This window comes from Engraulis encrasicolus, chromosome 18 (genome assembly GCF_034702125.1).
Source record: "Engraulis encrasicolus isolate BLACKSEA-1 chromosome 18, IST_EnEncr_1.0, whole genome shotgun sequence".
Lineage (NCBI taxonomy): Eukaryota > Metazoa > Chordata > Actinopteri > Clupeiformes > Engraulidae > Engraulis > Engraulis encrasicolus.
In genome coordinates this window covers 3,609,434-3,628,549 of record NC_085874.1, presented here as the reverse complement: position 1 = coordinate 3,628,549, position 19,116 = coordinate 3,609,434, and the positions used below count along the sequence as shown (strand labels likewise).

Here is a 19,116-nt window from a genome sequence, read left to right as displayed (position 1 = left end):
ATTGCTGCATTCAGATCACATCAAATAACTATCTGAGCATTTGCAGAATGACAGTGACACCCAGTGGAGAGTATTGGAAACAGCACAATTCCTTTAACATGTAATGAAAAGAGACAAACTGCCTAAAAGTTATCTCTTGCAGTTATACAAAAAGGGTTTAAAAGTCACTTAAACAAAAATATAAATTGCAGCCAACTGTTACCAACCACCATCACTGCAAAATGACATGTTTTCAAATTCAGCTTTTAATAACATCTGTCTTACAAATCACAGAACACTGAAGAAAAAAATATTTTTCAATCAATCACATTCAAGATAAAATCCAAGACCAGTGAGGTTTTCCCAGAAATTAAACCAACTTAGTATCACTCCACTGTCAAAACACGATGATCCAATTTCCAATTTCCAAAATTTGTGAAGCCTTGAAAACCTGCACTGCAGGGGGACCGCCCAGTGGCCAAAGAAAACGCAACTGTAAACCTCATGGGGTATTAAAAAAATAAAACCTTTCAGGGACAGGTCCAGAAAGCTTCACCAAAGATTTTCATTCAATATGGTAACCAAGTTATATCCAGGGTGTAATTTGTAGGGGGGATTGGGGACGGGGCCGGGGGGTGTAAGAGATTGTCCCCCCTTCTGGTTTCTCTTCTTTTTACACATGATTTTAATCACACTTATTGTAATTCCATTGGTATTGCTTAAAATCTGAAACACATCCCCCCTTCTGGTTTTCCAACAAATCCGCACCAACCACGTGTTACAAAGGGATCAAGTCTGGTCTCCTAGTGCGACTTTCCATTGAAACATCATTCATTCTCCTTATCTTCTACTCTCCTAAAGGGCCATGGCTGCCATAACACTGCAGCTTAGAACCTCAAGTCCTGATTAATCGTCTCCATCTTATCCATCGTCTCTGGCTTTACCTCCCAAAGCTGGCAGGCACTGGTAGCCGCTGTCACCCAGCATGGTTAAGTGATACACCTGGCTAAGTTAACCTACAGGAAGTGGTCAGTCCTTATAATATAGCCTGCATGTGTCATTTAGTTAAAATGACATGAAGACTCCTGGCTCTTCTATTAGATGATTCACCACTACCTCAAGGTTAACTTAACCGGGCTCACTACTGAACCAACTTCTTGAAACAGCCCTCTGGAAGAAAAGGCTTCACCTCCCAGCGCTGGCACTGGGCTACTCGTCCCAGTCCCGGTCCCGGTCTCGGTCTCGGAGAGCTGTGGCAGCCGGGGCCTGGTAGTCCTGGTAGTCGCTGTTGTAGGGGTAGTAGTAGAGGTCGTGGTGCACGGCCATCAGCAGGCCCGGCAGGCCACGGCAGCCGCCCAGCTGGGAGGAGAAGACCACGTTGGGGATGCTGTCAAAGCCCTCCTTGGCTGCCGGGTGCGGAGACGGGATGGTGCGCAGCAGGTGCCCGTCGTTCAGGCTCCACAGTCGCGTGTAGCAGTCCTGGCCCACTGTGCAGCACAGGGAGGAATGAGGTGGAGTTTTGTAACATTATATAGTTTTTATTATTTTCTTTTCTGTGATTTTTTTTGCATGTTGTACACCAACAGGTTCCTTCATAATCCATGTTGTGCTAAATAGCCTATACAGGAGAGGCCTGTCATCATGGGCAGCCTCCACAGCTGCGTGTAGCAGGTCCTGACCCAGTCCTGGCCCAGTTTTTTTTTAAAACATAATTCAGATTTTATTACAATTTTGTCTTTCGTGAATTTTGTTTTGTTTTGTACATTTGTACCCAACTGACTGACACTGTAAATAATCAACTTTGTGCTTAATAGCCCATGTCCATGCAACAACTGAAATTGTGAACACTATTCTTTTTCTATGCTGACTTAAACACTTGGTTGGAGATTGCCTGCACTAACTACAGGTTAACTACAAACTAAGTATTGTGCTTTCCTCTACTGTGTTCAACTAAACATCCCATTCAAGCCCATTTGGATAAAAGCATGTGATCAGTATAATGAAAACCTCTTAGAGATATCAAAAGTAAAAGTTAAAAAAAAGAAACACAGTTTCCTTCCAACATAGGTCATTTACAGTGCCCTCCATTATTATTGGCACCCCTGGTTAAGATGTGTTTTTTAGCTTCCAATTATTTTATTTTTTTTCTAAATAATATGGGACCTTAATGGAAAAAAAGAGAAAAATCCAACCTTCAATACAAGTGCATTTATTCAGTGGGGAAAAAATCCCACATAAAGAAATAATTATTTGACATCAAATAATGTGTGTCACAATTATTAGCACCCCTGGTGTTAATATTTTGTACAACCCCCTTTTGCCAACAAAACAGCACCGAATCTTCTCCTATAATGTTTCACAAGATGGGAAAAGACAGAAAGAGCGATCTTCAGCCATTCCTCTTTGCAGAATCTCTCTAAATCATCCAGAGACCTGGGTCCTCTCCTCTGTACTCTCCTCTTCAGCTCACCCCACAGGTTCTCAATGGGGTTGAGGTCAGGGGACTGAGATGGCCATGGGAGGAGCTTGATTTTGTGTCTGGTTAACCATTTCTGTGTAGATTTGGCCATATGTTTAGGGTCATTGTCTTGCTGAAAGACCCAGTGACGACCCAGCTTCAGCTTTCGGGCAGAGGGCAACAGATTTTGATTTAAAATGTCCTGGTATTTCAAACTATTCATGATGCCATGCACCCTAACAAGGTTCCCAGGGCCTTTGGAAGCGAAACAGCCCCACAGCATCACTGACCCACCCCCATACTTCACAGTGGGTATGAGGTGCTTTTCAGCATGCGCATCTTTCGTGGTACGCCAGACCCCCTTAGAGTGTTTGTTGCCAAAAAGCTCAATCTTGGTCTCATCTGACCAAAGCACACGGTCCCAATTGAAGCCCCAATACCGCTTGGCGAACTCCAGACGCTTGCATTTATGATTGTGAGTGAGGAAAGGTTTTCTCCGTGCATGCCTCCCAAACAGCTTGTTGGCGTGTAGACAGCGCCTTATGGTTGATTTGGAGACTTTGTGACCCCAGGATGCTACCATTTGTTGTAATTCTGTAACAGTGAGCTTTGGAGATCTTTTGATTTCTCTTACCATCCTCCTCACTGTGCGTGGTGGCAAAATAAACATGGGTCCTCGTCCAGGCTTGTTTACCACTGTTCCAGTTGTTTTGAACTTCTTAATTATTCCTCTCACAGTGGATATGGGCAGCTGCAGTTGAGTGGCAATCTTCTTGTAGCCTCTGCCTGACCTGTGAAGGTCGACGCACATCTGCCTCACTTGTATGCTGTGTTCCTTTGTCTTTCCCATGTTTAAGAGTGGATAAGAGAAATGGCCTCGGTGTCACGTCATATTTATACCCCAGGGAAACAGGAAGTGATGAATTACTAATTAAATGTTCCTACATACTCTGGTAAACTTTGTAAACTACTGTAGAAATGACAGAAATGCTTCAATTATATTTATTTCCTGGGAATTGTTAAGGGTGCCAATAATTGTGGAACAGGTGATTTAATGAAAAATAATTATTTTTTAGTCAGGGATTTTTTTATTTTCTTACAATTCATTTGAGTTGAAGGCTACATTTTCCTACAATTTTCAGTGTGACAGTATTCTTCTGCAATAAACACTGAATTTATTTTAAGGCTTTTAACACATCTCAACCAGGGGTGCCAATAATTATGGAGGGCACTGTATCTGAGTAACCAGTGGACCAGAGTGCTTGTTTTGCGATCAGCTAACCATGAGCTGGTTGGATGAAATTTGTTGTGGGTTCTTTTGTGTTTTTCAGTAACAACACAGTGTATCTTAGTAGGTACATTGAACTAGCTAATGTAACATCTATGTAATATCATGTGCAAGTGTTGTACTTGCACCAGAAATTAACTTTTCCTTTGACAACTCTAGGGACTAGGGACACATACAGGTGAAAAAAGGTGAAATTCAGTGTTCCATTCTGACAGCTCAACCGTCATCAGGTCGTTGCAGCGAATCAAATGGAATGGAACAGTAATGTTATAGATTTGATTGGCCACCACAGGCGAAATTCGCTCCTCATTTGCATAATATTAAACTTAGTCGAATAATTTTGGATTGCTTCGCTCCTGTTCCCTTGCCTTCGTCTCCCTCATAGGAATGAATGGCCGAGTTTGCTTTGCTAGACCAAATTTGCGTGCATGTGTCCCTAGCCCGTCTCTGTCTCTGTGTCTCACCTGCCAGCAGCAGTCCCTCGTCCTCGTTGACGTGCAAGGGCAGGTAGGCGTACTCATTGTGGTGACCCTCGTACTGCTTCACCGGCCGTGTCACGCGCACGTCCCACAGCTTGATCTACAGGTGACAGGAAACATCCACACAACAACAATAGTAATGAGGCGCAAGATTATCATTCCAGGCTCTCATGAGGAACCTCGTGTATACATTTAAGTGTAGGTTAAATGAGTCAAGAAATGGCATCACAATGTGTCTGTCTGATATAAAGGAATGTGACACTCAATTAAAGTCTGAACGCCAACTGTATGGACATACAGAATATCTTCATGTTACTTGATCATTGAACAATCCCATTGGGTCATTTCACGTGAAATCAGACACTTTGGGACCTGACCGACCCGGATTTCAATCAAACTTGGTGTGCCTTTTTAGTAGCAAGGTAGCACCCCAGAACTGCATTGATTTGAATATGACACTAATATTAAGGGAGAAACAGACTAGGAAAGGTTCACATGTGAGGGTAGGACACTCTACATTCAGCCTTGAATATATCAGTCAGTGTTAGTCACAAAAAGATGCCTGTGGTGTTGTTTGAAAGCTCTTTTCTGGCTCTACATATTACACAATCAGCTTGGAATACAACAACTCTCAGAATATGAATTATGATAAATTGAACATTTAAAAATGTAATATCTAAAAAAGCTATATTCTAAAATGGCCAGTTCCTTGTCCAAACGTAGCTGGCAATGTCATGAGCAACACCTCAAATGCTGGTGTTTGGTTCGTTATTCATTTCAGAGAGAATTTGACTCACAAATATGGCATCATACAGATCACTTACTAATAATATGGTAATACTATAGTTGCATCACATGACAAAACAAAAACAAAACAAAAATGGTCAGTGTCCATGGTCTCAGGTTTCAGAAACTAAGGCAGATGTCCATTTATACCAAATGATGAAATTTTGTTCAGTGAAGCAATTTTTTACTTTGTTCAGTAAAGCATGTTGTGTCAGCCAGAACAATGCTCTCACGTGGCCTTGGAATGATCTGGTGATGTAGGCTAAAACAAAAATCTACAAAGCGGATTCCAAAAAAGTTGGGACACTTGGTATTTTGTGAATAAAATCACAATGTCACAAGGTCAACATAGGAACAGTTATAATGAGGCAAAAACATTGTTTTGAGGGAAATATGTATTCATTTAAAATTCGACCCATGCAACAAATCTCAAAAAAGTTGGGACAGGGCCAAAAAATGTTGTAATAGTTGAATAATTCTAAAAATAACACAAGGAGGAATATTTTGAAAGGAACTATATTGACAGCAAACATGAATGCACAAATAAAATACCATCACAGAGAGGCTGTGGCACTCAGATGCGAAGATTTTGAGGGACTAATTACTGATCTATTACACAGAAAGATTGAATTCTCAAAATTGCAGGCATATAAGGCCTATTTCTGTAATTTAGAGTTCTGTGAAATCATTGCACGAGTTATGACATCATGACATACCCATCAATAAGCAAACTATGACACTCCAACAATGACAGCTGTTGAAAAAATGACCATAAACACAACACTTGATCAAGGCACATGATGCAGACATTAAACAGTGCTGGAAGTGGCAAAGCTCATTCTAGATGGACCTAGGAGACATGTGAAACTGTCCTCTGATTACAGAATGGAAAATATTTCATTCTTTTTTAAAATCATGGAGTCATGCACCCTCCAGGTTATGAAGAAAATGAATACTTCAGCTTGATTTAGTGGTCAGTCTGAAAGACTGCATATATGATGGTAAAGGGGTGTAGAGATGCCTTGGTTATGGTCTTTTTACTCATGTAGAGCATTAAAATGAATGTTGAATGATACATACAGACTTTAAACAGCAAACATAGCTACCAAGGCATTATATTTTGGAGCACGGCCTTTAGATATTGCCCCATAATGGTGGCAAATTTCAATCTCTACTATGTTCCAACAGTGTGGTTCCATCATAGGAGTAAACAGGTCACAAAATTGTTTTCTTGCAGTCAGGATATGCCACATATTAAGCATAACAAAAAGGTAAACAAGTTGAAGAACACACCTATCAGTTGAGCTGCTGAAATCATGTCTCGCATATCAAAATATCTAATTTTTGAATAAAATTATGCCAACAGTCAAAGTATTTAACTGTTCAGTCTCATCCCCTGTGTTGTGTTTAGTCTTATCCAATATGAAAAGCATTTTATTGGCCCTGTCCCAACTTTTTTGGGATTTGTTGCAAGGGTGAAATTTTAAATGATCACATAATTACCTCAAAACAATAATCTGCTCGACTTTAACAACTGATATGTTGTCTGTACATAATGCTCTACCTTATTAACTTATTAGATGTTTTGAAAATGCCAGCATTTTCATTTTATTCACATAATACAAAGTGTCCCAACTTTTTTGGAATCCGCTTTGTATGTTTTTTTGTGATAAGTCTATTTTCTATCTATTTCTAGAACTAGATTGCTAGAACAGTGGTCTACGACAGAATGTGCTGTTTCTCTCATGAACAGCAGAGGGCTCACTTTCGAAAATACAAGCCCTGTCAGGATCAGAACAGCAAATGTGTCGCTAATGAGCTGAGGGATCTATGAATGGTTTAACGCTTTCGATGACGTCATTAATGGTTCTAGAGCCGAAAGGCGCGAAGTACGCACGCCTACTGTGAATCCACCTTTAATAATAAAAAATAGAATAAACAAATAACCCCCAATGGCAACTAAGCACCGCCGCCTCTCAGCTGCATCTTTCTCAACGTCCCCCTATGGCTCCCCAACGCTACAGTAAAGGCATAAAAGGTTTCAATAAGGGCATAAAAAGGTTTAATTCAATTAAAATATGAAGTCCGTGGGGTGTCACGACGAGGTCTGACCTGTCCCTGCATGTCGGCGGCGAGAAGGTAGTTCTCGTCCCTCAGCAGGCGTACGGAGGTGACGCCAGCGCCCTGCTGAAAGCGGCAGGCCTTCCAGCTGTGGTCACGCCTCGAGCGCTGACGCAGGTCGATGCTGAAGATCTCCCCCGAGCGACAGCCATTAAACAGTACCGGCGCCTGACACAGCCAGGGTGCAGAAATACCATGGATATGTACATAGAAAATAAATTAATACTAATAACATTATAGATGACAAAAGGAATACTGTTCCTATGCACAGCCCATGTCCAGGTGCTGATGATGCACAGTCATGAGTAATAAATTGACAAATTTATCAGCCCACACTGGAGGAGTTTTCGATTCTATTTGATATTTTTCCTTTTTTTGTGTGATAATTCATCAACTTTGTTATATTATTATATTATATTATATTATAATTATTATATTAATTCATATTGCATACCACTTCGAAAAAACAAAAACATGAAAAACCCTAGTACACAACCACTATAATAACTAAATCCACAAAGGCAATGATCAAGCCGCAATTACAGAGTTGAAATGTTAAGTGGCGTGAGGCATTTCATAGCTGGAACTGTGTTCATTGAGTACCAACCAGCATTTTTGTACTTTACAGCAACAAGAAAGCATCATCATAAACGGACATACACGTATACAGCAAACAGAATGCCTGTGTACTGTGCGTCACCACTGCGACTGAGTGTGTGTATGTTTGGTGTGTGTGTGTGTATGTTTGGTGTGTGTGTGTGTGTGTGTGTGGTTTGGTTGGGGGTGTCATCCAGAAAACCAGGACAATCCAGCTGGAGCAAATCTATCTAACCACTAACTGATATTAAAGGAGAATTCTCGACATTTCAGCAAGCACTTGTATTGTCCACTCTACCCTCAACTTGTAAGTAACTTGTCACTCTTTTCCAAATATCATTCCAAAAGTTAAGCAACATTAGGTAGACACCTTTCAGCATAGCGCACGCGCACGCGCACGCGCACGCGCACGCGCACACGCACACGCACACGCACACACACACACACCATGTGTTGTTCTCGGCTAGTGACAAGGGTAGAGTGAGTAATACAACATGTTGAAATTGGCTGGAATTCTCTTGTTGGATACGTGGATAATATCCAGAACTGTTGACCCTGGCAGAAATCCAGTGCAGCTAACTGAAGTACACACAACCTGGGAAAGTAGCGGCAGGGCCTGTGTAGCGTATCAGGCCATTTTGGACCAATGTTAAACATCACTGTTGACAAAGTAGGTGCCATTTGTATTGCTATACCGCAGCAACCTTTGGGTCGACACACTCAATAGACTCTGAAATGATCATAACAGATTGGGTTATGCCTGGAGTTATTGTCAGTCTTGAGTAACTCATAATTCAGCCTCCCTGTATGGGAGCTCATTACACACAATCAGCCTAGCCGAACACTGTGGAGGCAGTTGCTTTAAACTAGGTCATGTTTTCTCACAACTTCAAGCCACAGTGCCACTCCCGCATCACAATTCTAAAATAAGTTGCTGGTTAGTATTACATAGGTGTAGACATATTCATTTCGCCCACCATTACTATATAACTACATACCTGCTGGATTCCGATTCTACGAATTAATCTTTCCTTCTTTCAAAAAGTAGTTTTGAGCAGTGTTCCCACACTTACCCTGAGAGCAAACTGCTGTGCGAGTACGTCACTGTTGATGCTGTACATTTGCCTCCGTCCTGTCACTGCGTTGGTCACAATGACGTGACGTGAGAGACCTGAGTCAGCAGACAGACCATGCTTAAAATACTGAATAGACACACGCACACATGCACACGCACGCGCGCACAAACAGGCATGCACGCACGCACATGCTCTCCATACGCGCGCACGCACGCACGCACACACGCACACACTCGATTGGTCCTGAGTGCTCACCGGTGCTGAAAGTCTTGTCAGCCTGTGGATTGAGGCACCAGGCGCATGACCAGGCGGTGGAGATCTTGAAGCTGCACAGCATCCCTGGCTGGTCTACAGCGAAAGACATCCACATTACTGAGATCACCTCACTGATGCAGCTCCACTAAGGCAAGAATACAGCAGCTAGCAAACATGGAAAACTTCCTTCAGAGTTCTCATATTGCCTGCTCAAACCCCTGGTGGTGTAATGGTTATGACTGAACTAATTTATTAACTACCGTATGTGGACAAAATTAACTATTACATTGCCATTACATTACACTTAGCTGACGCTTTTTTTTCAAAGCGACTTACAGTTATTTAGGTACATGGTATTGGTTACAGTCCCTGGATCAATGTGGGGTTAGGTGCCTTGCTCAAGGGCACTTCTGCCATGGGTGAAGGTGCTGGTAAGGGTGGGATTTGAACCTGCAACCCTCTAATTTAAGGGCCAGTGCTCTAACCATTGAGCCATTGCCGCTCCCAACTGTTAACTGATGACATGAACAAGTAATTGATGAACTTTGGAAAATATGTAGTCACTGCCATTTGGCTTTCTAAGCCAGTAAGAGTGCCATGTGACATCCATCCACATTTGAAGCTGCCATATGTGAAATAATTCAGATGAGTATAAAGCTAATGTGTTCTGGTATCTAACATGAGTGATAGATATTTAAACATATTTAGACAGTTAAAAAATATATTTTAAAAAAATTAAAAAGCTGGATCCGGAGGTAACTAATCATGGCAAGGGACTGATAGATGTCTTACCTGGGTTGGAGTTACTGAAGAGGGAGGCTGGCAATAAGCTCACACAGCCTGGAGTTTGCGATATACTCACGAGACACAAGCTGAGAAGTGGTTCAGGAAGACACTGGGCTGCAGAGACCAGTATGCTATCCGGATCTGTTCAAACTCAACTGATCATATGAACTTTCTTTTATTTTCACTTTATTTTCAAACAAGTAAAATGGTCAGCTGTGTATAGGCCAGAGGTGTTTCAAGTAGAAATAGAGGTAAAAGAATAGCAACACCCCTCATTAGGCACTCATTAGGTACAGTGTGGATAACTGGTGTAACAACTATGCACTGTATGTTGTGCTTATCTGTTCGAACTCATCTCTTCATGCCAACTTTCTTAACTTAGACGTGCTTTGCAAACAAGTTACAGAATTTTCAACTGTGTATTAACTATAAAAACAAAATACAGATTTGCTACAGATGTAAATCTGTAAAAAAAAAAATTAAAAAAAAAAAAACTAACCCCTCTTTGCAACTGCACTTGTTGTTCTGTATATCTCCTGTGCACTTTGTATTTGCTTGTGATGTTGGCTTGATTATGTCCTCTTTTGAAAGTCGCTTTGGTTATAAAGCGTCTGCCAAATGCAATGTAATGTAATGCAGTGTAATGATGTAGCTGCTCCAGATTTTCGTTTGCCAACTTAACAAATTATTTGGAATGATTAGCGTGGTCATGTAGCAGGTGGCAGACGCCAGAGGCCAGAGTTATGAAGGATACAGCACATGAGAGTCGGGATGCGATACTGAGGCCCAGCAGATGGAGTTGACCTGCAAGGCCAAGAAACATCACTGTTAACAATGACAAAAGTCCATCAGATCAGTCTGAAGTCATGTCTGAAGCTTTTGGTCTGGACCCTACATTTGCAGGCATGGCAAGTCAACTGTCGTAGCTTCAAGACTTTTTTCCTGGCCTAGCCTTGACACCAAGGGTCCGTTCCATTATCCAAACTCCTGTTTACTCCCTTGTGCTTGTGGCCTCGTGATGACGCCGCAAGACATCTTGGACGATAGAAGTTTTAATTTAATACCTTGCAAAAGCGTAATTCAAAAGGTAATTTCCTCATCTGCAATCAGGATGTTGAATGGGGAAAAGCACCTGAAAAGATGTGCCTAGGCTGAGAGTGGGGTAAACTTCATTGTTTTTTTTCCACGGAGGTGGGTTGTCAGCGAAGGGCGAGGCCTTAAACCCAAGTAGAGGATGGGAGTTTGGATAATGGAATGGATTCCGAGACATTTTCCAACAGGGGTTAAGGTGATGTGAATAGTAAAAAAAACATCTTTTGACCTAACTCTAAAAGCTGGAGCTTGTGTATGGTGCAAGTGACACCGTTGAATGACCAAAGATTCTTGTTGCAGAAGAACTAGCTGAGCTTAACGAGTTTAGAGCAGCTATTCTAAAAAGACCTTTGATCTTGTAGCTAATACTGGGTGCTATGATGCAAGCAGGACGAGTCAACTTCAGTTAAGACCCCTTAGCACAGAGCCTCTGTCATGCCTTCATTGTCACCAAAATGGTAATGATGGACTCTCAATCTGGTTCTTGATATTCTGGGTAATGCCATAGTAATGTTGTTATGATGTAGCTACGTTTTTTCAGCAAATAGTAATTTAGGCCCGTTGACGGGCCCATCTGCATGAGGAAGCTATGACTAACTCCTTCTCACCTTGCGGTTAGTAAAGTAGAGGTTGTCGCACATCTCCACGGACAGGGATCCCTTGCTACAGCCACTCAGGTTCATGATGCCGTACTTGCAGCCTCCGTGGGACACATCGTTCACCGTGAATACTCGCTCACAGGTGGAATCCGCCTGGTTAAAAACAAATAAACAAACAAACAAGAAAACAGCCGTGTTTAAAATGGTAAACTTTGTGCAAATGATGCACTCTAATTGCACAAACATACCAAAAGCGACCAGAGTGACACTGCATACGGAAGTAATTGACTTTGTACGGAGAATCTGGTGACAGAAGAGACAAAAGCGATTTGGGCAACAAGAGGCCACTGGAGCGACAGTTTGTAGTTGAAATTAGCAAATATTGTGCTAATTAGCTATGATGTGATTTGGTGACAGTCCCCGCAGCCAATTGGAACGCCAGCATGCTTGCATTCTGCTTTTAACGGTCATACTCCTGTCGCTTTTATCGCTGGTGTCGCTCTTGCTAGCAACTCTTTGTAGCTTTGGTCTCTTCTGGTGTAGTTGCAGGGCAAGGGTGCCTTCTAGAAAATGAGTGAATAATAGAAGATTTCTCAAAAGCAACGTATAGCATTCCAAACACCATATCATCAGCAAAAACTGAAGTAAAAGTAACAACAACATTAAAGGAAGGAGTATCAACACAATCTACTTTGTATGTGCATTTACAATACATTGGCTACGTACCATCAAACGTCAAATCAGTTACTGGATACACTTCATGTATACAATAATTCAAGCAAATAAATTAAAAGGGGAGGTATTTTTCACACATCATGTAAAAAGATACTACTTCATGCAATTCAAAAACAACACAAACAATAACATAATAAAATAAAATAAAATAAAATAAAATAAAACACGTCCTTCTCAACAATGGTGACCACATTTACATGATATTTTTAATTCTGAGTTAATAATTCAGGATGACATACTTTGGTCAAGTTTAAATTGCACTTTCATTTCAATCTGAATTGTGACTGTTTACATGATGCTTTCAAAGCGGATCCTCCAAGACAGTTTTGCGGCAGTGTGGGAGTCACCTTGATGAGGCGGAAGTTGTCCGTGTTGGGAGAGCTGGACTCAGAGCTCTGCACCTCCAGCTTGTGCCGTCTCATACCGCTCACCTTCAACTCATGAATTAGTCTGCAGACAAATAAACAGGGATGGATTACTGCATGGGCCTACCAGACCCAGGCCCAGGGGTCAAGGGGGCGCTGAGGCCCAAGTCTCTATATTTTTCCTTCTCATGTTGTGTTAAAAATCACACTTTTGACAACTTTATGTTAAAGTTTTCTGGGGTGACAAGAAAAGCTGGGGGACACTGCAGCTTAAACTTCAACCACTTATTATCAGGTCAACACGACTGTCTTCTCAACGTTTACAACTTCTTATGCATATTATATTGTAAGAGTGTTGGCACCATCTTGGCAGCCTCCAGAGTCAGTGTGAGAAAGTGTATGTGTGTTTGTGTGTATTTGAAGGCACTTTGAGTCAACTGTATAGTTGTGAGATATTGTGCTATATAAATAAATACATGCTGTAGTTGTTTTGCATGCTTTACCTGCAGTAAGAATTTGGAGGGAGAAGGCCAAGGTGTCTGTTGTGTAGCAGAAGTGATGTGTTCTGTCCTGTTCTTGGAGCTTTCTGTAACATACACATGAGATACAGCTACAGTCAGACAAACTGTGATTTTAATCTTATAGCGCAACATGCACATGCACACGGGGGTACAAAACTCAAAAGTTGTTTACACCTGACCACAGCGACAGCAACAATAGTGAGTAGAGACAGACAAAAGACAAAACAGTACAGAAGAAATGCTGTACCACTATTGTCTAAATTAGGGCCTCTCAACGTTTGCCTCCCAGGGGGCGTTGGAGAGCCCTTTGGTGGGCGTTGAGAAGGATACAGCTGAGAGGGGTAGATGCTGAGTTACAATTGGGAGCCATTATACTATTTTGTTGAACGAAACTTCATTCCTTTTGAAGTCCCCCAGTTATACATAAGGTGTTACCAGATGCAATGCAATGACAAAGTCATACTCATGATGTATTACTGGTGTAAAACTGTTTAATGTCATAGCTGTGAAGTAGTGTAATAACTTAGCAGTGACTATTACAGCATTACATTGGTGGATCAGTGCGCATTATGAGGCTACAAAAGGTATCAGGCCCCTAGAGTCGAGCCACACACCCAACCAGCCTTACCGTTCACTGAATAAGGACCTACCTTCCTGGGCTGTTCATCCTCCAGGAGCATGGCGGACCTCCTTCGCTCGCGCTCTTTAGCTCGGAGCATTTCATTGGTCAAGGGATTGCAGTTGTTGTGTCCGGGCAGCAGGCGGAAGTAGCGGTTCTTCTCCGGGTCAAAGTAGAAACCTGGCAGCTCTGGAAAATACGTGCAAGAGAATTAAAGATGGGTTGTATTTACCATTCAATTACACCATTCATAAGGGAAGGACAAAATCATGCAACTTTTTTTGGAGCACGGGCCAAATTTCATGACATTTGTAAAAGAGGACCCAAGGCACTATTTTCCTGACTTCCAAATTACTTTACTGGTTTAACATCATTACTAAGCTCAACAGCATAGTCTTAGCTCTGATGAGCAGAACAGTGCTGATTGGCTGTGAGCCCTGTGATTGGTCATGGCATGATTTGAATCATAATGTTTACTTCTCATTAACAGGTCCGGTAGTGACGACTAAGCACACATGGACCTTTGACTATGAACTAATGTCATTCAAAGTGTACCTGGTGAACCCGCTGGCCAAATTTGATTCAGAAGTGCAGAAGTCTATGAGATTACATTGTAAATGCTTTGTGTACCTGGAGCAGTGTTGGTGGGATTGGATGATGCACTGGAGCCAGACTCTGAGCTCTCGGCGGAGGTGCTTGGAGAGGGTTCTGGTGTCCTGTCAAATCTGCTACAGTGTAAAAAAAAAATCATGCAGAAATTTGAAACCATGCCCTTGGAAGATTGGCATGTGTTTATTATGATTGGCATGCGTTTCATGAAGCGCGACCAGAGCCTACAGTAGGCCTAGTTCTAACCTATTTTCTTACCTTCGCTCTGGGGACCTGCCTGGGGAACGGACCTTTCGCCATCTGTGCCGATGACGCCCCTGACGACCTCCGCCTCCATCCTGCCAGCTAAACCGCTTCATTCTGTGTTGTAAACATCCACATGACTACAGTTTCTAAAACCCTTCGAAGACTGTAGAGAGTAGTGCACTACACAGTTGCTGAATTGTGCTCGTAAACATAAAACAACAGCTCTTCAGAAAAGTAAACTTGGGTACAGGGTTTTATTTACCACATTGTTAAAAACTGGTATGTCTCTTTTAAACTTGCAACCCTCAGCCAGTGAACACATCGGGGCAAAGCCAGCAACACTTTGGGGTTGTCCAACTTTGACTAGCCTTGTATGCTGAGAGTTAATATGCCTACATGAAAAAGAATAAAATAATTTGATAGCTAAAGACCTAAACGACACAACCACTCATATCAGGCAGGCAACTGTATTTCCTCAACAATAACAATAACAAAGTATTGAACGTAACACCAACCACTTTAGGTTGGCTTGTTATGAATTACATGGCAGACAAGAACATTGTTAGTTCTTACCAGAGCACGTGCGTCGATAATATGATAAAGAAATTAATATAATTTCTTCATGAATCATTAAATTATCTGCTCAGGCTCACACGAGAGCGAGTAGCGCATACACTTCCGGGTTATGTCATACCTGATTTCAAAATAGTAGTCCCCTTAGTTGGAACGCGACAAAACTGTGGCAGTAAAAAACAAGTCCGACAGGCGGACAACAGATGCGTCCGTCTATGCCCGTTCTGAACCTTTTTTGCCCAAACGCCCCCTTGGCCTCCTCATAACCTGTCAAGGCAATTTATCAATAAGCCTACCATGTACTGTATAAGCCTGGATTTGAAAAAGTACCATAGGATTTCAACAGTGTTGGGCAATTTACTGAAAAACTGTAATGCATTGCTGATTACATGTTACTGTCTTTTCAAAATAATCCCTTACACTACATTTAGCAATGTGGGGACCTAAGGCGAATTTAGCTTAGGGGGGCCATCGGTCCATCCCATATCACATTTTTTTTTAACATAAAATCTCTATTTTTGTTAGGCTATTTTTTTTTTTAATCACGATTTTTTATTTAAAATAAATAAATAATTACAAACATAAAAAACAGGCAAACATTACAATGAATTACAATGAAACATTTCAATGAATAGGCTATTTGCAATTTTGCATAGGCCTACATTAAATAAACTAAAATGTGAAATTCTCTTTTCACTTTAATATGAGAGCAGTGATGTCCCCCCCCTCACTGAAGTGTTATTTCATGTGTGTGCATGATGCTGTCACCTATTTGAAGTGACGTTGATGTTGGATTTCATGGAATACTTTTAAATGCCGCTTTGGGAAGAAAACAGAGTAGGCAACAGGTGAACTGTATTTCTGTCAAAACAGTGGTTTGCAGGCGTTTGCGTTTTCACGTGGATATTGTCTTCGTGGACCGTAACAGACAAACCGTAAGTTCCATAAACTAATCAATGAGACATTGGCTACGTGTAGGCCTACATGATGTTTTTAAGTCCGATTTAATAAATGCGATTTAAATAGATCGGATTAAGAGTTATTTTGCGATGTGTATACATGGCACTTTCCCTTAAAGGATTTATCCGGAGTTGGAACAAATTTGCCTGTTTTTTGCATGTTTGGGATGAAATACAGTCACTCTAGAGCAAAATCAAGGCAAAAGGATGCGTTTTGAAAAAGTTTGATAATATCACGTTAGCCTCGTTAGCCATATCAGCTATGCAATATGAAAGATGCGGGCATCGTTTTTCGGCGGTTACACACATTTCAAAAACACAACATTTTAAAGTCTTGCACAGCTCAAAACAACGTCACACTTACCTCGTAATATGTTGAGGGTATCCACACATAAACCGAAGTGTCCAAAGTCCTTCATGTATTCTTGAAAGGTCTGCAGAATGTGTTTTGTGAAGCTACTACCTTGAGAATATCTAAATTACGGTCAAGACAACTAGGCTATTTGACACTAAAGCCCACCAAGTAGATTGCCGAGTGCGTCGCACCATCAGCTATGATTATTTCCATAGCGAGTGGAAAGATGACTGACTTATAGGCCTACCTTAATTATTTATGAATATCACAACATGTGAATATCTTTGCTTGTAAACTTTGTTTTCAAAATAAAATGACTCTGCGGGCCAGATTTGGCCCCTGCCCCTTTGTTTGACATCTTGGGATAAGCGGTTGTCTGTCAAGTTGCCTCTGCACTCAATGCCACGCGCAGGGCAAGGTGTCCAAATAAGGTTGTCAGACGTCCATCTTAAGACCGGACCGTCCATCATTTCAATGCCTTGATGCTGTGCCGGATGCCAAACTGATTAAAATGCTCGAAATTGCATATACAACATTTTCTGGGGGATGACCCCAGAAGGTCACAATGTTTTGATGAAGGACCTACTAACGCCTTATGTTTCGGGAAGAGAATTGTGCTCGTCCAGCACAAGCCGTCTGGCTCTGCCATCCAGTCGCTCTACTACCACGCAAGCCTGTTCTCCGTTGTACACAAGTGGTGGAACTCTCTCCCAGAGGCAGCAAGACTAAGCACATCTCTTGCAGCCTTCAAGAAACAAGTAAAGACCTTCCTCTTTCGTGAGTATCTACTAGACTAATGCTGAGCTGGCCTAGCCCCAGGGCAGACTCTTGACATAATGTGTGTGTGTGTGTGTGTGTGTGTGTGTGTGTGTGTGTGTGTGTGTGTGTGTGTGTGTGTGTGTGTGTGTGTTGTCTCTTCATTATTTTTTTTTTTTTTTAACTAACCCCTCTTTGCAACTGCACTTATTGTTCTGTATATTCCTGTGCACTTACTTGCTTGTGATGTTGGCTATGATTAAGTCCTCTTTTGAAAGTCGCTTTGGTTATAAATGTAATGTAATAATGTAATGATGATTGATTTGACATCCACGGACCCATCAGAAAATATCCCTCACAAATGTACCTCACAAAAATGCCGGCATTTTTTCTGCCAGAGAGCCAAATTCAAAATGGTGCCCCCATCTTTTTTTTCAAAAAAAACTTTTGATCTGGATCATGTATGAAGGCACTTTTTCATCAACCATGAAGATTCCAAATCTGACATCATTTTGATATTACAACTTTGCTTTTATCGTGAAATTCAAGATGACTGCCATCTAGTTCTCAGCCTTTTTCGGCCATGACCCCACATAACAATCATATTTGGACTGGGACCCTAGACCCCAACTAGAGCTGCTAGAATGCTGTGTTGTTGAGGAATGTGTGTCCTTATCCAACCCCAATGGCACTTACAGGAAGACGCAGAAGAGCAAGCTCATCCAGAAGCTCTCCCTCCAACCTATTACAGAACCCTATGTTGCTCTAATTGACATGGGCATGATCTGGAGGATGGCAACTCCATCAGCAGGAGATTGACAGATACAGTACTGCCAGGGTGTGATTTATTGAAGAACCAGAAGGGGGGATAAGTTTCAGATTTTAAGCATTACCAATGGAGTTACATACCGCAAATATTAAAATCCTGTAGGAAAAGTGGAGGTATCAAAACCAGAAGTGGGGACAATCCCCCCCATTCCCCCCGCCAAATCGCACCCTGAGTACCGCACTCCATCTAAGTGAATGTATATGTCCAAAAGGTGTTATCAAAAGGTGTTATCATCCTTGCCACATCATCTGTGTCAATGATCCCTATGATACAACATACGCAACAAAAGATGACAAGTGAGACCTGCGCATACTGTGCAAATTATATGTGTACATAGGCTATATATATATATAATATATATATATATATATATATATATATATATATATATATATATATATATATATATATATATATGTACACCTCCCCATCTGCCAAGGCTTTCAATAGGCTCCTTTGTAGTGTCAGAAACAATAAACATGACTATACCATTGAGCTGTCTGAAGCTCAATAAACAATATAGGCCTTAAACCAACTCGTGATGGCATAAGTGTTTTATTAATATATCACAACGTGTGTGTGTGTGTGTGTGTGTGTGTGTGTGTGTGTGTGTGTGTGTGTGTGTGTGTGTGTGTGTGTGTGTGTGTGTGTGTGTGTGTGTGTGTGTGTGTGTGTGTGTGCGTGTGTTGGGGGCGGGGGGGTGCGATCGCGTGTGTGGATGTGCACGCGTGCGTATGTGTGAGCGCGTGTATGTTGCCTATTTAAATCATAGCCTACAGTAGGGCCTATATTACATTGGCCTTCATGTTTAGAAATAGCTTGCGGTGGCAGATGTCTATAAATAGAGACAAGTGGTTTCAGAAGCCAATTTTATATTTTTAAACAAGACAAGTGTCACTGAGAAGGAAGTTCGAATTGGCTAAATTCCACAATTCCTCAGAAAGAACTTATTCAGGGTGACCCTGGTCCTGAAATATACTGCATATTCGCATGCATGGCTAAATAAATAAATAAATAAATAAATAGGCCTACA

The 19,116-nt window shown here is 41.5% G+C and overlaps 1 protein-coding gene across 2 annotated transcripts; it reads right to left on the bottom strand.

Annotated features, from left to right (window-relative positions):
- Positions 1–227: 227 nt before the first annotated feature.
- Positions 228–15,275, bottom strand: wdr21 (WD repeat domain 21). Of its 2 annotated transcripts, none has more exons than XM_063222819.1 (14): positions 15,185–15,275; positions 14,624–14,725; positions 14,387–14,484; positions 13,788–13,945; positions 13,120–13,202; positions 12,599–12,701; positions 11,526–11,669; positions 10,580–10,629; positions 9,832–9,911; positions 9,040–9,132; positions 8,782–8,879; positions 7,103–7,279; positions 4,190–4,304; positions 228–1,466 (listed from the first exon to the last, which is right to left on the bottom strand). In XM_063222819.1, the coding sequence occupies exons 2-14, from the start codon at positions 14,722–14,724 to the stop codon at positions 1,189–1,191; spliced, it is 1,578 nt and encodes a 525-aa protein (XP_063078889.1). In that variant the 5' UTR covers position 14,725; positions 15,185–15,275; the 3' UTR covers positions 228–1,188. The 2 variants fall into 2 exon arrangements, with proteins under 2 accessions (XP_063078889.1, XP_063078890.1); XM_063222820.1 differs by having other exon boundaries at positions 14,387–14,481.
- Between the last annotated feature and the right edge of the window lie 3,841 nt (positions 15,276–19,116).

Excerpts from the sequence above, each read along its gene's own strand:
- wdr21 (XM_063222819.1), bottom strand. The coding sequence starts at position 14,724 with ATGAAGCGGTTTAGCTGGCAGGATGGAGGCGGAGGTCGTCAGGGGCGT. Across the intron at positions 14,485-14,623 it reads GGCAGGTCCCCAGAGCGAAG|CAGATTTGACAGGACACCAG; the intron begins GTAAGAAAATAG and ends TTTACACTGTAG. Across the intron at positions 1,467-4,189 it reads CGAGGGACTGCTGCTGGCAG|TGGGCCAGGACTGCTACACG; the intron begins GTGAGACACAGA and ends TGTGCTGCACAG.